At 40.9% G+C, this 18,493-nt stretch overlaps 1 protein-coding gene across 1 annotated transcript in view; it reads right to left on the bottom strand.

Moving 5' to 3' along the window:
• Tbc1d19 (TBC1 domain family member 19) overlaps nt 1-8,288 on the bottom strand; it is a 113,112-nt gene extending 104,824 nt beyond the window's left edge. Inside the window, exon 1 of the mRNA XM_028765245.1 lies at nt 8,057-8,288. Within this exon, the coding sequence (XP_028621078.1) occupies nt 8,057-8,155 (99 nt within the window). The 5' untranslated portion in view covers nt 8,156-8,288. The remainder of the gene's footprint in view (nt 1-8,056) is intronic.
• Between the last annotated feature and the right edge of the window lie 10,205 nt (nt 8,289-18,493).

Below are 18,493 nucleotides of genomic sequence, written 5' to 3'. Positions count from 1 at the left end.
GAGAGAGAGATTTAGCTATGAGTCCTAATGTAGAACCAGGAACAAGGAATCAGAACTGGTATTTGAAAAGATGAGGCAATGTTTTCCCAAACTGATGCTGGGTTTACAACGGGCTATAGGCCCTATCTTACATGGTTACTATAGCTGTGATGAAACCTCACGACAAAAAGCAACTTGAAGAGGCAACGGTTTATCTGCCATACATTTCCACATAACTGTGGATCACTGATGGAAGTCAGGACTGGAACTCCAACAGGGTGGGAGTGCAGCAGCTGATGTAGAGGCCATGGAAGGTGCGGCTTACGGTCTTGCTCCCCATGGCCTGCTCAGCCTGCATTCTTTTCTTTCTTCTTTTTTTCTTTTCAGTAACTTTCATTTTCACCTTTCCAATATGATAAATACATGCCACATTCAGTTTTGTCTTTTCCCATTAATCTTAAAGGCTTAAAAAAATCGCTAGAGAATAAACTAGAACTTCATTCAGAAACCACTATTTATCCCACTATTTCATTATTGCTCATTTGCTAAATAACTATAATGTATTCTGGTTTTTATTGGATATTTTCTTTATTTACATTTCAAATGTTATGCCCTTTCCCGGTTCCCCCACCCCCAGAAAACCTTTATCCCATGCCCCCTCCCCTGCTTCTATGAGGGTGTTCCCCTACTCACCCACCTTGGCATTCCCCTACACCAGAACCCAGGATCACTAGCCCAGGGATGGAATCACCCACAATGGACTGGGCCCTCCCCTGCTAATCACTAATTAAGAAAACACTCCATGGGCTTGCCGGCCTACCTCTTGATCTGATGGAGGCATTTTATCCATTGAAGCTCCCTCCTCTCAGATGACTAGATCTTGTGTTAGATTAACAAAAGATTGGCCAGCACAGACCCAGACAGAATGAATGATCATCCAAACAATAGCTTACTAATGTACATCAAGTCTGGTGGAACCCCCAAAACAGAAAGAAACTGTTAAAAAGCTTCCAGGTAGAGGGAGGCAACATACATTTAGTGGTGACAGAAGCTCAACAGAAGCCAAAAAGAAAAAAGACAATGGCTAACACCTCCAACACTACTGCCCCCTTGGAAAGCCATATGTATAAGAAGTAGCCTTCAAACTGAAGATAAATAAACCACCACTAGAGAGATAAAAACCCAAAAACTTGACACTCAGGGCATAACTCAGTAGCTGAATGCAAACAAGACTCTGAATCAATCCCAGACCCTAGTACCCTAGATCCCATGCAAAACCTAGCAATTTGATCTAGAAAATCTGTCCCGAAGAAATGGTATGCCATTAGGAACCTAAAAAGTAACACAGTGAGTTATCACAATACATAGCAGACATAGGTAACTAGCGCTGGAGAAAACGGGAGACATGGGAATTCTCGTCCAACGTTGATGAGAGTAAAACATGCCGCAGCCACAAGGGAAGACCAATTGTCATTTTCTTGCAAAGCAACCATAATCTTATCAAACCACCCAGCAATCACTGTCTTGTTCAAAGGAGCTGAAGATTGATGCCCACACCTGAAACATAAACATGAACTGTTTATAGAAGCTTCATTCACACTAGACAAAACTTGAAAGAAACCAAGATTGTTGTTCAGCAGGCAAGTATACAAAATGGTAGATTTATACAGTAAGAAACAGAAGAAAAATTAGCTCTCAAGTCATGCAAGAGACACTAGGAACTGGTGTATTATAGATAAGATACTGTGTAGGCATAATGTATGACATTCCCAATGGGAAGAGTATGGAGACGGGACAGTGGGATAAAAGGACAGTAGTAGAAGGAGTCTGGTCAAGGGAGGGATGGATAGGTACCACAGGGCACGGGAAATTTTACACGATATGTATTGCTGGAAGCCCATAGAGCTGTACAGCAAAAGGAATGAGCCCCAATGTGAACTATAGAATCTAGTGAGGAACAGTCTATCAGTCTTGTCATCTGTATGAAACGCACCACACAGCAGTGAGACACATTAACAACATAGGGAGCTACTTGTAAGACAAGAGCATTGATGGAGGACTCTACGTTCCACTCAATTTTTACATAAATCAGAAGCTATTGTAACAGCATGTGTTAATTAAAAAGAAACAAAAAAAGTCACCAACAGGAAACCCTAAATACAGGCTATATTGGAGAACTCTCCCCAATGTTTAAAAAAATAAAATTTTGTAACACTTGCAGAAAATAGCAAATGAAAAAAGGATAAGACTTCCCTAACATTTATGAGGCGAGAATACCTTTTTATATGACTTGACAAATACATAGGAAAAATGACACAGCAATTTTTCTCATAACGCAATTGTACTCAACATTCATATCCTATCCGTGAGACTGTCTAACCTTCATCTTACAGAGCCACCATGAGACAGTGTCACTCACAGACAAACAATGAGAAAAATATATATTACTTACAAAGCCATAACATTTTTGCCATTAAAATCTTATTTGTAACAAAGAGAGGCATATCAATAAATAAACATAACAACATATGTTATACAATAAATTTATGTGTAGATTACAAAGAACTTTGTGTAAGAAATGAGTAGGGATTTTTTCAAATGTTTACCAAATTTTACAAGACAAACAGGAAATCATCTGGCTGAACACAATGGAGGCAGAAATGGAAAGAAGTTTCTATGGGTGCTCTACTTTAGCAAAATCATAATTGAGATTTTTTTTTAACTTGTTAGTTGGAAATTTCATGAAAGTAACACTGTTAGATTAAAAGTACAGTTTGACCCCAACACAGGAATGGTGAATGATTTCAATATCCAATTCTCACCAATAGCAGGTCATTCTCAATAAAACCATAACTTTTGATTCTACCCTGTCTCCCCTGCACACCCCCCAAAACTTTTAAGAAAACCAAATGAACTGAATTCTAAACAAGGTCAATGAAGGACAACCACATGTCCCAATTATTGTGCCTTTGGCAGAGCACAGGAGGAAGGGGAGGCTGAGGCACAGGGGCAATAAGTAATCAACCACTAAACAAACTTGTTTTTTTCACTTTTGCTATATTAATTTTTTTAAGTTTCATTTATGCATATGAGTATTGTGTCTGTAATGTATACTGTATGCCAGTAGGTGGGATCAGAGCCCATTAAAGATGGTAGCAAGTCATCACATGCTTTCTGGGAATTGAACTCAGGACCTCTGGAAGAATAGCTGCGTCATCTCGCCAGACCTTGTTATATTAATTTTTGTTATATTACTTTTATGTTTTATTTTAAATAAAAATTTCTATACACTATATTTTGATCATGTTTCCCCCAATGCCTCTCAGATCCTTCTCACCTAACTACTCACCCAATTTTGTGTTCTTTCTCTCTCTCAAAAACAAAAGACCACAAAACTCAAAAGAAACTGCTCCCAGGCATGGAGACTGCCCTGGAGCATGGTTGACATACCCAGTAACAATCTATGGGGGAAACTGATTTTCTTTTTGCCAGTGGATATCAACTGCAGATAGCTTCTTGGTTAGAGGTCTAAGTCTCTGTTTACTTACCCCCTCTCAATCGTGGGACCCCACGGGACCCCTGACTTGAGGTTGTATAAGTCTTGTGCATGCTACCACAGACTCTGCGAGTACATGTGATCATCAATTGTGTTGTATCTGGAAGACACAGTTTCCTTAGAATCACTCATCACCTCTGGCTCTTAGAATCTTTCTCTTCCACATAGATCCCCAAGCCTTGAGGGGAGAGCATTGAATGAAGACATCCTATATGGGCCTGAGTTCTCCAAAGACTCTTACTCTCTGCACATTCTCTAGTGTGGGTCTCTGTGTTAATTACCCTCTACTGCAAGATGTTACTCTAATGTGGGTTGAAGACACTTATCTATATGAATATAGTAATATGTCATTAAGAACCATTTTATTACTATGATCTTTTAGCAGAATAACAGTTTTCCTGTAGGCTTGTTACCTATCTAGACTCCAGTTCTTGACCACTTTAGCAGTGTCAATTTGGTGGCTTGAATAACAGTGGCCCCCAGAGTCGCATATATTTGAATGCTTTCATCAAGGAGCAGCACTACTTGAGCGGGATTAGAAGGTGTGGCCCTGCTGGAGTACATGTGGACCTTTTGGAGGAAGCATATTCCTGTGGGTGGGCTTTGGGGTTCAGAAGCCCAAGCCAGGCCTTATGGCTGTCTCTTCCCGCTGCCTGCAGATCCAAATGTAGAACTCTCAGCTACTTCTCCAACACAATGTCTGCCTGCACACTGCCATACCGGTGAACTAAACCTCTGAAACTGTAAACAGGTTCCCATGAAATGCTTTCTTTTATAAGAGTTGCCATGGACAGTGTCTCTTCACAGAAAACAAAACAAACAAACAAAACCAACTACACTACCTAAGACAGTCAGATACGTGTTCTACCTCATGGTGTAGCCTTAATGTTTCACCCTTTACACTGTGTCATTATTACACCAGTATTACACCATTATTAGACCAGTATAATCTTGCAGGCAAGTCACTGTTGAAGGTTGCAGGGTTTGTAGGTGAGAGATATTATTACTTTTCTCCCTTGGTAGTGTGCAGGATACCTCCTGGTACCATGAATGCTAGTCAATACTAGAGAAGCTTCTCGTTAGGCACCAGCTTGATTTTCCATGTCTGATAACACAGACAAAGGCTTTCTTCAGCAATAGAGCAGGTTGTACAGAGGACTCAATAGCTCTGGCAACAGCCTGTGATATTGGGGGTGAAGACATGTCCATCGGACCCTTTTGACCAATGACTTAACAATATTAACCCACTCCTGGCACTGGAAGTTTTACTCAGTGGCATTAAAATGTCTAGTTGGGGCACTGTCTCCCTATCACTTGATAACTGCACTTAGATTTCTTTCACATGTGTATATATTTTAGGAAGCTTCCACAGGCGTAGGTTTCGATTTGGTGTTTTGAGTGTCCTTTGCTGTTAGTTGTCCCTCTCTGTGCTCTCTCATCCCTCTCCTTATGTAATCATCCTATTCTATCTTCCCCTTTAATCACCATAGCGATATATTCTATCTCCCCTTCCTTAGGAGACCCTCTCCTACGGCAAAGAACATAATCATCTGGCAAAGCATTAGCCTACAGAGTAGAAAATTATTTTCATCAATTGTTACAAATTGTTACAAATGGTTAGTATCTAGAAAGGTATAAAAAACTAGGAAAGAATAAAAACTAAAAACCTGATTTTTAAAAAATCACTTCATTTCAAAATGAAGTACAAAACTAAGCAGAGTTTCCAGAAGATGAAACCCAACGGGCTCAGAAACATTCACAGAAATGTGCAACATCCTTAGCCAACAGGAAAATACAAATTAAAACTACTTTGATATTCCATTTTCCCTCAGTCCGAATGGCCAAGATCAATAAACAAATGACAGCACAGATGCAGGGGAAGGGGAATATCTATTTATTTCTATTCAAAGGGAAGTGCAAACTTGTACAGCCACTATGGAAGTCGATGTGGTGGTTTCTCAGGAAGCTGGGGATCGATCTATCTTATGATTCAGCTCTGCTACTCTTTGAGCATCTAGTTAAAGGAGTCTACATCCTACTACACAGGCTTTGCTCATCGATGCTCCTTGCTCCTCTATTCCTACTACCCTAAAGTGGGAAACAGCCCACATGTCCCGCAACTGACTAATGGATAACGGAAATGCAGTTTATTCACACAATAAAATATTACTCAGCTGTTGAGAAAAACAGAATTATAAAATTTGCAGGTAGATGTGACTAGAAAAAAAGAATAAGCATGAGTGAGGTAACCCATACTCCAAAAAAGAGAAATATGGTACAGTTTCTGCTATGTGGATGTTAACTTTTAAACTTTCCATATGTGAGCTATAATCCAGATAACCACAGAGGTTAGGTACATAGTATACAGACTAATTAGCACACCAGTCTAGAGTATCCCAGAGTACAACAGAGAAGGAATCCACTTTCATCTTGTGCCCTTTCCCATAAGCCTCTACCAGGGTCTCATAGGAATCTGCATGGAGCACCTTCTGCTGGCTAAATATGTAAAAACAAGCATAAAATTGCTACATCAACCAAATTCTCCTGAGGCAACGGCCCTAAATAACAAGCAATGTCAGTCACTCTCTATTTAAAATTTCAGGCAATAACTCCCTGGTTTAGAATAGCCGTAAGAGCTCTCTGCCTTGTGGACAGATTGAAAAAATAAATTCTCTTGGGCCTAGGACCCCACACCAATGCAGAGAGGTTAGCAGACACCAGAGCAGGTGTGTCTATCTCATACATCCACCACAGATACAAGGCAGAGTTTGGTTGCAAAACAGAGGAGAAAGATGAAAGTCAGGGGGAAGAAGGACCCTGCGCAGATAAGGCAGATGAATGAATAGTGTAGAATCAGGAGCTCTCACACCTATCATGATCCTAGCACAGACTAAAGCAGCCTATTGCTTGGAAAGGGACACATAGACAGAGATTTTTGAAGCTGAGAGGTAACAGAAATATTGAGACAATTTCTCTATGCTCCAAGACTCTAAGCAAAGGTAATACACGTTCAGGAGAGGAATCTGCAGTCTAGGGTGTAAGGTAGGTAACAGTGAAAACCTCAGAGTTTGCTTCACCCCTGACTTATATATGCTAACAGAAGCACCATATTTTGCTTTGCTTTTTGTTGCTATGTTAAAACACTGCCCAAAAACAACTTGAGAAAGAATTAATTTGTCTTACAAATTACAGCTTATCATTGAGAAAAGCCAGAGCCACAACTCAAGGAAGAAACTAAGGCAGAGATCATGGAGGAACACTGCTGTCTGGCTTGCCCCCAGGCTCATCATTCAGTACCTTTCTTTAGAGCCCAGGCTTACCTGCCTAGAGATGGTATCACCCACAGTGGGCTTGGGCATCCATCCTATTTCAATTAGGAATCACGAAAATGTCCCATGCATATGTCCACAGAAGATGCTTAGGGGATCAATTTCTCAATTAAGCTTTCCTCCTCTCAGGTGTTTCAAGTTGACAAACAAGATTAACCATCACATACCACTCTCAGTAAAGATATAGAACACAAAACTTTCAATCTACTTGACTTAACTGACATGGAAAAAAAAGATGCTTATTAAGTACACGTGAGATTTCAAGAAGAGAAAGCAAATTATGAATCTTAAAAATAAAAACTACTTCAACAAAATTTAAAGAATTAACATAACATAAGTTTTCTCCATCCTGGAGTTAAACTAGAAATCAACAAAAGGACAAAACTGGAAAGATCTCCCCAAATTTGAAAACTAAACAATATGTTTTCAACACAACCCGTAAGTTAAAGTCACAGAATATGCATATTGGCATTATCCATAATCTCTAAACAACCTAATATCCATCAGGTAAGTACTAAAGAGAGAAGCTAATGGCCAGGCTTCCAAGCAATGGAATATTATCCAGCAATTAGAAGGAATATAACTATTAAATACCAAGTTTGGATGGATCCCAAAATCCTAATGGGGCCAGAAGCATCCACAAAAGTTTAGGTACTGTAGGATTCCATTTACACTACATTCTCATGTAGTAAAGATCTCCTGGTTATTCTGTCTATTCGCAGTGCCTAGTCTGTTTAAATGAATTCAATAAACGCTAGGTGGGCACATGGAAATCACTGTAGGAAGAGTAAAGTGCAACAAAGTGGCACATTAGAAAAAAGGCACATGTGGTCCCAATCCATTCACGAGACAGTAAAAGAGAAGGAAGGCATGCCGCTCTTGAGTCCAACATCTTAAAAAAAGAAAAAAAAAAAAAAGGTCCCTTATATGACTATAAGAATAGATAAACGAATGAGAAGCCTTGGCCATTCTCTGGCCTGAAGACGGGCGTGATGCGCCCCACCCATCTTTAATAAAATACAATTGCCTCATGCCTGAGTCTGAGCAAACAAGATGCAAGGCTCAGGAAAGGGTTTAAAACAGCAGAAAGGGGTGGAGAGAGCAGAGATCTCTGGCTTGGGTGAAGGCAGTGTGGCAGACAGGTCATCCTGCGGCCTCCCGGTCTCCATAGCTTCCCATCAGCCCCGCTTACCCAGGCCTGCCGTTCCAGCTGAGCATATAAATTGGAGCCCTTGAGTTTCTGGACTATCTGGGCAATGATGAGAGACAGGTCCGACTCCTCCTGCAACATTTCCCCTGCCCTAACCCGCCAGCCGCGGGGACGGCCGCCGGCAAGGAAAGAATGCGCTGCAGGGTCCCACTCCTGGCCGCTGACACTTCTCCCGGACCTTTTTTACGCTGGGACTCCTTCAGCGGGCGTTGCCTGGCAACTGCTGGGCCGTGTGTCCGTCCCTCTCTGGTCCCCTCTGCATCTGAAAGACCTCGCACATGCGTTCCGAGAGCGGAAAGAGACCAGGGCCTGGAAGTAGATTTCATTTCATTGTTCCTACCCAGTCTGATCGAAAATGTAGAACAAAAGCTTGTTCTTCAGCAGCCACAAAGTTTCGGATGCGCAAAAACAAACAAACAAACAAACGAAAAAACATAAAAACAAAACAACAACAAAAAGAAACCGAAAACAAGGTGTGTGTGTATGTGTGTGTGTGTGTGTGTGTGTGTGTGTTGAAATTTACTATATAGACTCTGTATTATAGAGATTCTTAACTCTTCCACCAGTCAATCACTGCAGAACACTCCTGTGAACACAATTGCTGCTGGTTACACACCAAAATTGTGGCACTCTGACACTAGCTGTTGCACTTAAGAGAGGTATTTAAATTTCAGAATTCAATTTATACCAGTTGGCAGGATGTTTTGATAGTTGGCTGAGGTAAGAAGCAATGCATAAAGTTGCCCGTTTGTTTCCTTTGCTACCGTTTCTATTCTCTAGACTCTATACAGCAGTGGTTCTCAATCTTCCTAATGCAGCCACCCTTTAATACAGTTCCTCATGTTGTGGTGAATCCTAACCGTAAAATTTTTTCATTGCCTCTTTATAACTGTAATTTTGCTACTATTAAATAAAATATGTGTTTTTCAATGGTCTTTAGCAACTCCTGTGAAAGGGTGGTTCGACCCCCAAAGGGGTTGCACGGGACCCACAGATTGTAAACTGCTATTCTAGAGTCTAGAATCATTTCCTGGGATTAGTCTCCTTACATATACAAATTACCAACAACAATTACTAATACTTTTTTTTTAGTATTCTTATTTTAAAAATAACTAAGATCCTGTCTATCCTTGTCTTTAAGAAATTTGCCACCTAGATTTCTAAGTGTTCATTCCATCTTTTAGTCATGGCCCAACCTTCAGTTTATCAAGCATTTACATACAAGGAACTGTGTGAGCACGAATATTTAATAAAATGAAGTTTGCGTCCTCAAGTAAATATATGAAACATATTTATAATTAGAAGTAACCGATTTAACTAATTGAATGTCAATCCAAAGCCCAATAGTAGGTCAGCAAAAGCCCTAAGGTATAATTACACATTAGAATAATATCATCAGAGTAATTAAGGATGAAGTGTGTGTGTGTGTGTGTGTGTGTGTGTGTGTGTACATATTTTTCTAAGCAAGGCAAGAATAGAATTTCAGGAAAACAGGCTGAGAATGCTGAAAAGGCTAGTTTAGCCTAATTACATTGAACTTTAATGAGCTTAAGTGTCACAAGAGATTTTGTTAAATCAAACGTGGGTTCTGAATCAGTAGGCCTCCAGTGGGATCTGTGCATTGGAAGTGCTGACAGTGGACTGGGGACTGTACTGCTTGTGGTCCAAGAGCTAAACTCTAAATAGGGAAGGGACTAAGCAGCTCGACAATAGGAATCCGGTGAGGTTGGACACCTGCCATCTATGTACATCTCGCACACCCTGGCATTTGTCACACCATCACAGAGATACCGTGATGATAGATACAGATTCTAGATAATCCACCTGGTCTACATGGTTCAGGGAAACAACTCCAAAGGAGCCAGGCAGGAAAGGGATATAGTACTGTCTTTGTTTCTTTACAAAACATTCTCCCTCAACACAAAGTGTCTCAGCCCTGTGGATGAATATAACTCTATTCTTTGTAGTTCCTCCAAGTCAGTAACCTACCTGTTCATGGATCTGTTCAAAGCAACCTGGCTTTGAACAACAATAAAAAATGAAAACCACGGTAAATGCTTCTTTGATGCTGCAAATAAAGGAATGATACGGAAAGAGATAACTGTGCTGGCCTAGGCTTAGGAGGGTCTTGGAGCAAAGAAGCAAGACTCCCGCATTCAGAAAACATTCTAGTTCCCTTCCTAGCATGTGCCCTGAGAATTATCTGATTTTCCTTCCCCATGAGAACTTCAGCTTCCTCACCTGAAAAAGAAAGAAAATCCCATCCTGGGGAGTATTCTGTAAAGAAAGAATATCTAATATTAGAATGTTAATGAATAAGATATTAAAACTTACATAATTATGGAAAATAATACCCCATAATATTGACAGGAAACAGAAAGTAACTAAACATACAAGAAATGTGCATGTGTCCAGCCCAGGTGTTTGTACAGATAGATGCTTTAAATCGTTTCTGAGAGAACAATGTTCAGGCTTAAAGCAACAGTCGAGAAGTTGGTGTAGATTTAATTTTCAAATCATACACAAGAAAAATAAACCTTTAATCATAACACTAAAAAATGTTTCCTACAGACACAAAAGCAGGTGTGCTGGAGTGTGATTCAATTCTAGACTGCCCTCTGCTCCCTTTTTCCAATTTAATTTGGCAAGACCTTTCAAAGCACCTGCTCCAGACGAGGGCTGGCAGCAATACAAAGATCAGTAGGAAACTATTCCTTCCCTCATGGAATCCTCAGTCTCTGAGGGACAATGTAGTCAGTATGCAAAGCACTTTAATAAAAGACAGATCCCACCATTCTCCCACCTGTGTGTATACACCTTTTACTGTATTCAGGTCCCCGTTCCATAGTTAACTAAGGAGGAAAAGTCTCAATTCCAGGCTCCAATAGAGGACTTTGCATTCAAAATCACTACTGTACCCACAGTGAGTAGAGACTGGGAGACTGCTCTAATTTCACATTTCACAGGGAAACTTGACTCAGCCTACTAGATGAATAACAGAGTCCGATGTCACCTGAGTGGTTACAGCTGCCTAAATAGAGGCATAAGTAAAAAAGTCACAGAAAGACATCTCCTGAAATGCCCCCAAATTAGATGAGTGGTGTTTCTGAATCAACAGATTTGGGATCCTGGGCCCAACCCACCTATGGCGGTTGGAATAGATATGGCCCCCATAGTGTTTGAATCCTTGGCCCATGGGAAATGGCACTATAAGGAGGTGTTGCCTTATTGGAGGAAGTGTGTCATGTGGGGATGGGCTTTGAGGACACCTATGATCAAGCTATGCCCAGAGTGGCACAGTCTCCTTCTGCTGTCTTTGGATCGAGATGTAGAACTCTCAGCTCCTTCTCCAGCACCATGTCTGCCTGCATGCTACCAGGCTTCTCACCATGACAATAATGGACAGAACCTCTGAATCTCTAAGCCAGTCCCAATTAAATGTTTGCCTTTATAAGAGTTGCCTTGGTCATGGTGTCTCTTCACAGCAATAAAACCCTAAGTATCACCTTTCACAGCCATGTTCTGCTTTCTGTGTGGATCTCACTTGGATAGATGCCAAGCATATATGTAAAAAGCACTGAATAGTGATACCTTATGAAAGGATGTGGGTTATGTCTCTTTCCTTAGTGATCAGAGAAATGCAAATCAAAATGACAGTGAGATTCCACCTGACATCAATCAGAATGGCAAGATCAAACCCCCAGGTGACAGCACATGTTGATGAGGATGTGGAGAAAAATGAACATTCCTCCATTGCTGGTGGAAATGCAAACTGGTACAACCACTCTGGAAATCAATTTATAAATTCCCCCAGAAAATTGAAATAGATCTACCTGAAGATTCTGCTATACCACTCTTGAGCATATACTCAAAAGATGCCCCACCAGGCTACAGGGGCACGTGTCTCACTATGTTCATAGAGACTTTGTGATAGCCAGAAGCAGAAAACAACCCAGATGTCCTACAATAGAAGAATGGATACAGAAAATGTGGTTCATTTACACAATGGAATACTACTCAGCTATTAAGAATGAGGACATCCTGAGTTTTGCAGGCAAATGTATGGAACGAGAAAAATCATCCTGAGTGAGGTAACTCAGACCCAAAAGGACATACATGGTATGTACTCATTAATAAGTGGATATTAGCCAAAAAAAAAAGTACAGAATACTCAAGATACAATCCACAGACCTCAAAAAGGTTAACAAGCCAAAGGGCCCAAGGGAGGACACCTCAGTTCCACTTGGGAAGGAAAAGAAAACAATCACAGGAGTGAGGAGGGAGGGAGGGAGGGAGGGAGGGAGGGAGGGAGGGAGGGAGGGAAAAAGGGAGGGAGGGAGGGACCTGGGTGGGAAAGGAGACAGGGAGGGGAAAAGGAGAATGATCAGGTATTGGGTGAGGGAAAAGTACTGAAACCCTGAGGGTCAGCAGAAAGAATGGAAACAGGCAACTTCAGGAGGTAGGAGGTGGGGGGACCCTCCAGAATGTAGATGTAGAACCCTCCAGAGACCTCAGAGGTGAGAGACTATCAGGACTCAAAGGGAAGGACCTTAGATGAAATGCCCTACAGTGGGGAGAGGGAACTTACAGAGTCCACCTCCAGCAGAAAAACAGGGCATCAAATGAGGGAGGGTGTTGCCATCCCACAGTCAAAACTCTGACTCATAACTGTTCCTGTTTGAAAGAACTGCAGGGATAAAAATGGAGAAGAGCCTGAGGAAAAGGAGGTCCAGTGTCAGGCCCAAATTGGGATCTAGCTCAAGGAGAAGCTCCAAGGCCTGACACTATTACTGGGGCTATGGTGTCCTCAAAAAAAGGGGCCTATCACTACTGCCCTCCAAAAGGCCCAACAAGCAGCTGAAAGAGTCAGATGCAGATATTTACACCCAACCAATGGACAGTAGCTGCTGACCCCTGTGGTTGAATTAGGGAAAAGCTAGAAGAAGCTGAGGAGGAGGGCAACCCTATAGAAGGACCAGCAGTCTCAAATAACCTAAACCCCCCAAGATCTGTCAGACACTGGGCCACCAACCAGGCAGCATACATCAGCTGATATGAGACCACCAACACATATACAGCAGAGGGCTACCAGGTCTGGTATCAAAAATCATGGTTACATTTTAAAAGCAAAAACAAAACAAAAAACAAATTGAAAACAAAATTTTCAAAGGATGGTCTTTTGAAAGTATGGTTGGAGATTATATGACAAGAGGGAAATATTTGCAAATGGCATTTTTAAAAAAAATAAAACCTGGTGACTTGGGAAGGAAGTAGTTTGCTTGTAAATTACTTCCATCTAATTCCTTCCTATAATTGGAAGCCACACTACTAGAATTCTCAGTGATTTTCTCCAGTCATACAAATGGAAATGGTCTTTAGAAATACAATTGGCTCTATTTGGAGCAAAGGGAGTTTACTGGTTAATAAAAGAGAAAAGAAAGGAAAGGTGATGCCCTAGTTTCTCCTGCTCCTTCCTGCAGGCAGGGCTGATGGTAGAGCAAGTTTTCCTAGCTCAGTGCCTCCTCAGTTCTCTGCTCATCACTCTGTTTACTTGCCCACCAAACTTCCCCGCACACATTCACACATTTTTCATTCTAGATATTCATCTTTCCAGGTCTTTTCTTATTCTATATGTCCTTCTCTTTTCTGTCTCCTTGGGAACTTACGTGCCATCTGCCATCTTTGTGTATGTACATTGCCTGTTTTCTTAAATGTGTAACAATATGTACTAGACAAGTGCGTATGTAAAGAATAATGTGACTGAAGTATCAGCAGTTGAGGACAAGTTAGAGAGTACAACTGGGCATCTTCAAATTCGTCATGGACATTCGCAAGCTGTTTATTCCTTTGCAGATGAGAAATTAGGGTAAGCTTATAGAACTAGAAACATCCAAGGCCCAGTAATCAGGAGCAGGACCCCTGTGTAGACAGAGAATAGAACTCCAAGGAATAAGCACAGACTCATTGAAGATGACCTCAGCAGGAGAGGCCCTGGAGCAAGGACCAAGCATCTATTACCAGGTCTTGGCCCTTAAACAGTTGGTACAGGGTATACAATAAGACTGTAAACCTTGGAGCAAAGTGGATGAGCAAAGAGAATCCTTTGATCAAGAAATTGAATTCAATATTTATTATACAAAAGAGATGGGGGTAAAAAGGCAAAGACTGTGATTTTTAAAAAGCAATGCTTCTTGGTACAAAATTTCTATGAGTTATCTTGCTTTTCTGTTAAAAATTCACAAGACGGTACTCCAGTGCATGTGTTTATTACTGTGATGTGAAAAACCTGTGAATAATGCAACATTCTTAAAATCAATGGACCATTGCAATTCGTGGATCTAGTATATCCCCTGGCACCCAGCTAATAAATACATAACCCCACTGCATAGTCTCTCAGACATCCCAGTGTCATTTATCTCAGTGGCCCACATATAGACCCTACTCATTAAGCTACACTTTGTGGCCATCCTCCCTTTCCCTCTCTCTCATGCTTGTTCCTCTATCAGTGTTGACTGTGTTGAATTCCACTGTTCCTTTCATATATAAGTTCTTAACTCACTATGGGTTTTATGGACATAACCCCATATAGCAGCTAGTAGGGTAATGTTCTTAAGGAGTTCTGGTTGAAGAAAAACACAAACATCTCCAGTTTCCTTCAGGGTGTAGATTGGTGGGTTCTTGGAGATTTAAGTATGACTTTCCAGCTCAACAGGATCTTCTAAACTCAGGAATGGAAAAGGAAAAGTGCTAAGAGAGGGGAATCTGTCCTTATTACCAAGAGCCAGTGAAGAAGAATATGGAGAAAGGAGAAGGGAGGGAGAGGATGAAAAGAAGGAGTGGAATGAGAGAAGATGGATATTTTGAGAATTTGATTCACACAGTTGGGGGTGATATAACTCAAAGTGAGAGTTGATACCTGTGGTGGTTTGAATATACTTGCCCCATAGGAAATGCTACTATTAGGAGGTGTGGCCTTGTTGGAGGAAGAGTGTCACTGTGTAGGTGGGCTTTGAGGACTCCTAGTGCTCAAACTCCACCCAGTGCAGAAGAGACATTCTTCTCCTGGGTGCCTTCAGATCAAAATGTAGGACTTTCATGTCCTCCAGCCCCAAGTCTGCCTACATGATGCTATGCTTCCCACCATGATGATAATGGACCGAACCTATGAAACTGTACACCAGACCCACTTAAATGATCACCTTTATAAGAGTTGTTGTGGTCATGGCATCTCTTCACAGCAATGGAAACCCCAACTAAAACAATACTATAGTCTTGAGTCTGAAATGAATACAGACCAGCAGGCTACAAACTCAGAAAGAATTTCTATGTTACAGTCCTGACACAGAATCCTTTCTTCTTAACTTGCCTGTGGAGACCTTCACAAGATGGAAGAGGTCCACCTAAAATCAGTTGATCGCAAGTACTCCTCAAGTCTGTCAGGTAATCTCACAGCAACATCGAGATTAGTGATTAAACAACTTGTGCATTAGCCTTGCCACAGGGGCACATAATAATAATCACCACCACAGGTCTCCGTGATCTTGATGTGACCCTTTAATCAGCCATGTCACAGTCCTCAGAGTCATCTTCCTTATATTTCCACAATATTTGTCGTTTGTTTCTGTTTTCAGGTGCTCTATGGTCTTGTCTGTATTGCTCCATTCTCCTGCTCATTGCTTCTCTCCTGAGTGAGATTCCATGCTTTGAACCTAACCGCTTGAGTTGGGTACAGTACAGGGTCCATTCAAGATGCTGTCTGCAAGCATCTATATCCAGTGGTTCATTGTGCCTCAATCAAGATGTAAGACTGTCTCCAAGCCGGGCAGTGGTGGTGCACGCCTTTAATCCCAGCACTTGGGAGGCAGAGGCAGGCGGATTTCTGAGTTCGCGAGTTCGAGGTTAGCCTGGTCTACAGAGTGAGTTCCAGGACAGCCAGGGCTACACAGAGAAACCCTGTCTCGAAAAACTAAAGACTGTCTCCAGATTCCCCCAAACAAAACAAATTTTAATTATGGAATTAAACACAAAATATGTGCCAATTGCACTTTTGTTATGAGAAACAAAATGTGGGGGGAAAAATCAAACTGTAGTCCCTAGGGGAGAATGAGGGAAGGCCATGATTCACCAGGAGTAGTTCAGTCAAAACATTTTTATTTGTTTGATGATGTTACTTGATATCCAATCATGCTGGCAACACTTTAAAACAGTCTTCCTAGAACACTACCTCATACAAATAAATGATTCCATCTCAACAGACTCACTTGCTGGAACCACTTCACTGGACAACCTGAAAAAAAAGAAATATAGGAAATGAGGACAGTCAAAAATACATTCCATGTTATTTAGGATATGAGTAAAGGTATAAAATTCTTAATATTAAGATTTATATCTACATTCCTGAAATGTTAGTTGTCATAGAAAATTTGGAAAGCTAAATTTTTCATTTTCCTTCAACAACAGTGAAATATATTTTTTCCAAGACTGGAATTCAGAGAATCATGTAAGTCATACAATGTGATGTAGGCACAATTCCAGGTTCACAACCGAGTTTGCTGAAAATTTGTACAGCAATGTTCCACTCTCCTGGAATGTGCATCTTGCAGCGTGTGCCTGGCTGTTGACTCATTTCTTTCCCATGCATTTTTAGTTCCAGGAATACAAAGGAAAAAGATGTAGTGCTTTTTTATTTAACCATTGATCCCCACTAGTTAAGAACTATTGTCTCTAATTGTTGACAGATTAAGATGACAACATTTGAAATTAGGTAACTTTTATAAAGTTACAGTAAAGTTCCTAATGGCAGAGCTGGGATCAGAACCCAACTTCTTCACATTTTCCCCTTTGACAAATCATTTTTTTTTGCCTCAAAATTTTTCAGTCCTGGGTATGGGAGGAGAATGATTGACAGGTAGGTAGTGCAGGCAGGTGGGAGAAATAACGTCTAATGCCATAGAGATCGTCAGGATTTCCACAGTCAGCAGCAATTAACCAGGTAATTCAAAACATTTAGAAGGATTTTTAAAAATTCTTCTCTCATACGTTACATCCTGACTGCTGTTTCCCCTCCCACCACACAGCCTCCATTTCCTTTAGAAGAACAAGAAGGAAGAGGAAGAGGAGGAGGAGGAGGAGGAGGAAGAGGAGGAGGAGGAGGAGAAAGAAGAGGAGGAGGAGGAGAGAAAGATAGCAGGCAGGCCTCTGAATGAGGCATAACAAGTTACAATAAGACTAAGCAAGCACAATCCCTCATATCAAGGCTGGATGAAGCAACCCAATAGGAGGAAAAGAATCCCAAGTATAGGCAAAGGAGTCAGAGACACTGCCATTCCCAATATTAGGAGTTCCATGAGAACACCAAGCTACATACCCATCATGTATATGCAGAAGACCTAGCTCAGATCCATACCAGGTTCATGATTGTCTCTTCAATCTTTGTAAGGCCCTATGAGCCCTACTTAGTCTGTTCTTTGGGCCAATTAAAAGGATTTTGAACGAAGTTTTCAACACCAAAAATTAATAAATGTTTGAAGTGATGGATTTTTTCCTATTATCCTAATTATATACACGTATTGAAGTATTACACCACCTTACCCAATTATTGGCAAAAACAATACAAAAGCAAAAAAAAAAAAACATTCCAACAAAAATTTGAAATGCTAGTTGTCATAGCAAATTTGGAAAGCTAAATTTTTCATTTTCCTTCAACAACATTGAAATATATTCTTTCCGATCTTGAGGTAGATAGAGTCCCAACTTTCGGAGGAACTGCCATATTGATTTCCATAGTGACGGTACAAGTTTGCACTCCTGCCAACAATGGAGGAGCATTCCCCTTGCTCCACATCCTCATCAGCATGAGCTGTCACTTGTGTTACTGATCTTAGTCATTCTGACAAGTTTAAGATGGAATCTCAAAATAGTTTTGACTTGCGTTTTGTGGTCGTTTAAATGGGTATGGCCCCTAGATTTATGTATTTGAATGCTTGGCCCATAGACTATCAGGAGGAGTAAGTGTGATCTTGTTGGAAGAAGTGTGTCAATGTGAGGACAGGTTTTGAGATCTCCAATGCTCAAACTACGCCCATTGTGGCACACAGCCTCTTTGTGCTACTTGAGGATCAAGATGTGGAATTCATAGTTACTCCAGCTTGTTGCCATGGTCCCCACCATGATGATAGTGGACTAAGTCTGTAAACCAGTCCCAATTAAATGTTTTCCTTTTTAAAAGTTGCCATGATGATGGTGTCTTTTTACAGCAATGAAACCCTATCTAAAGCAAATTTCCCTGATGATTAAGGATGCTGAACATTTATTGAAGTGTTTATCAGTCATTTGAGTTTCCTCTATTGAGAATTCTCTGTTTAGATCTGTTCCCCCATTTTTAATTAGATTATTTGGTTTATTTATGTCTAGTTTCTT

Source organism: Grammomys surdaster, unplaced genomic scaffold (genome assembly GCF_004785775.1).
Source record: "Grammomys surdaster isolate TR1022 unplaced genomic scaffold, NIH_TR_1.0 150, whole genome shotgun sequence".
Classification (NCBI taxonomy): domain Eukaryota; kingdom Metazoa; phylum Chordata; class Mammalia; order Rodentia; family Muridae; genus Grammomys; species Grammomys surdaster.
This window is presented reverse-complemented; position numbering and strand designations above follow the sequence as displayed.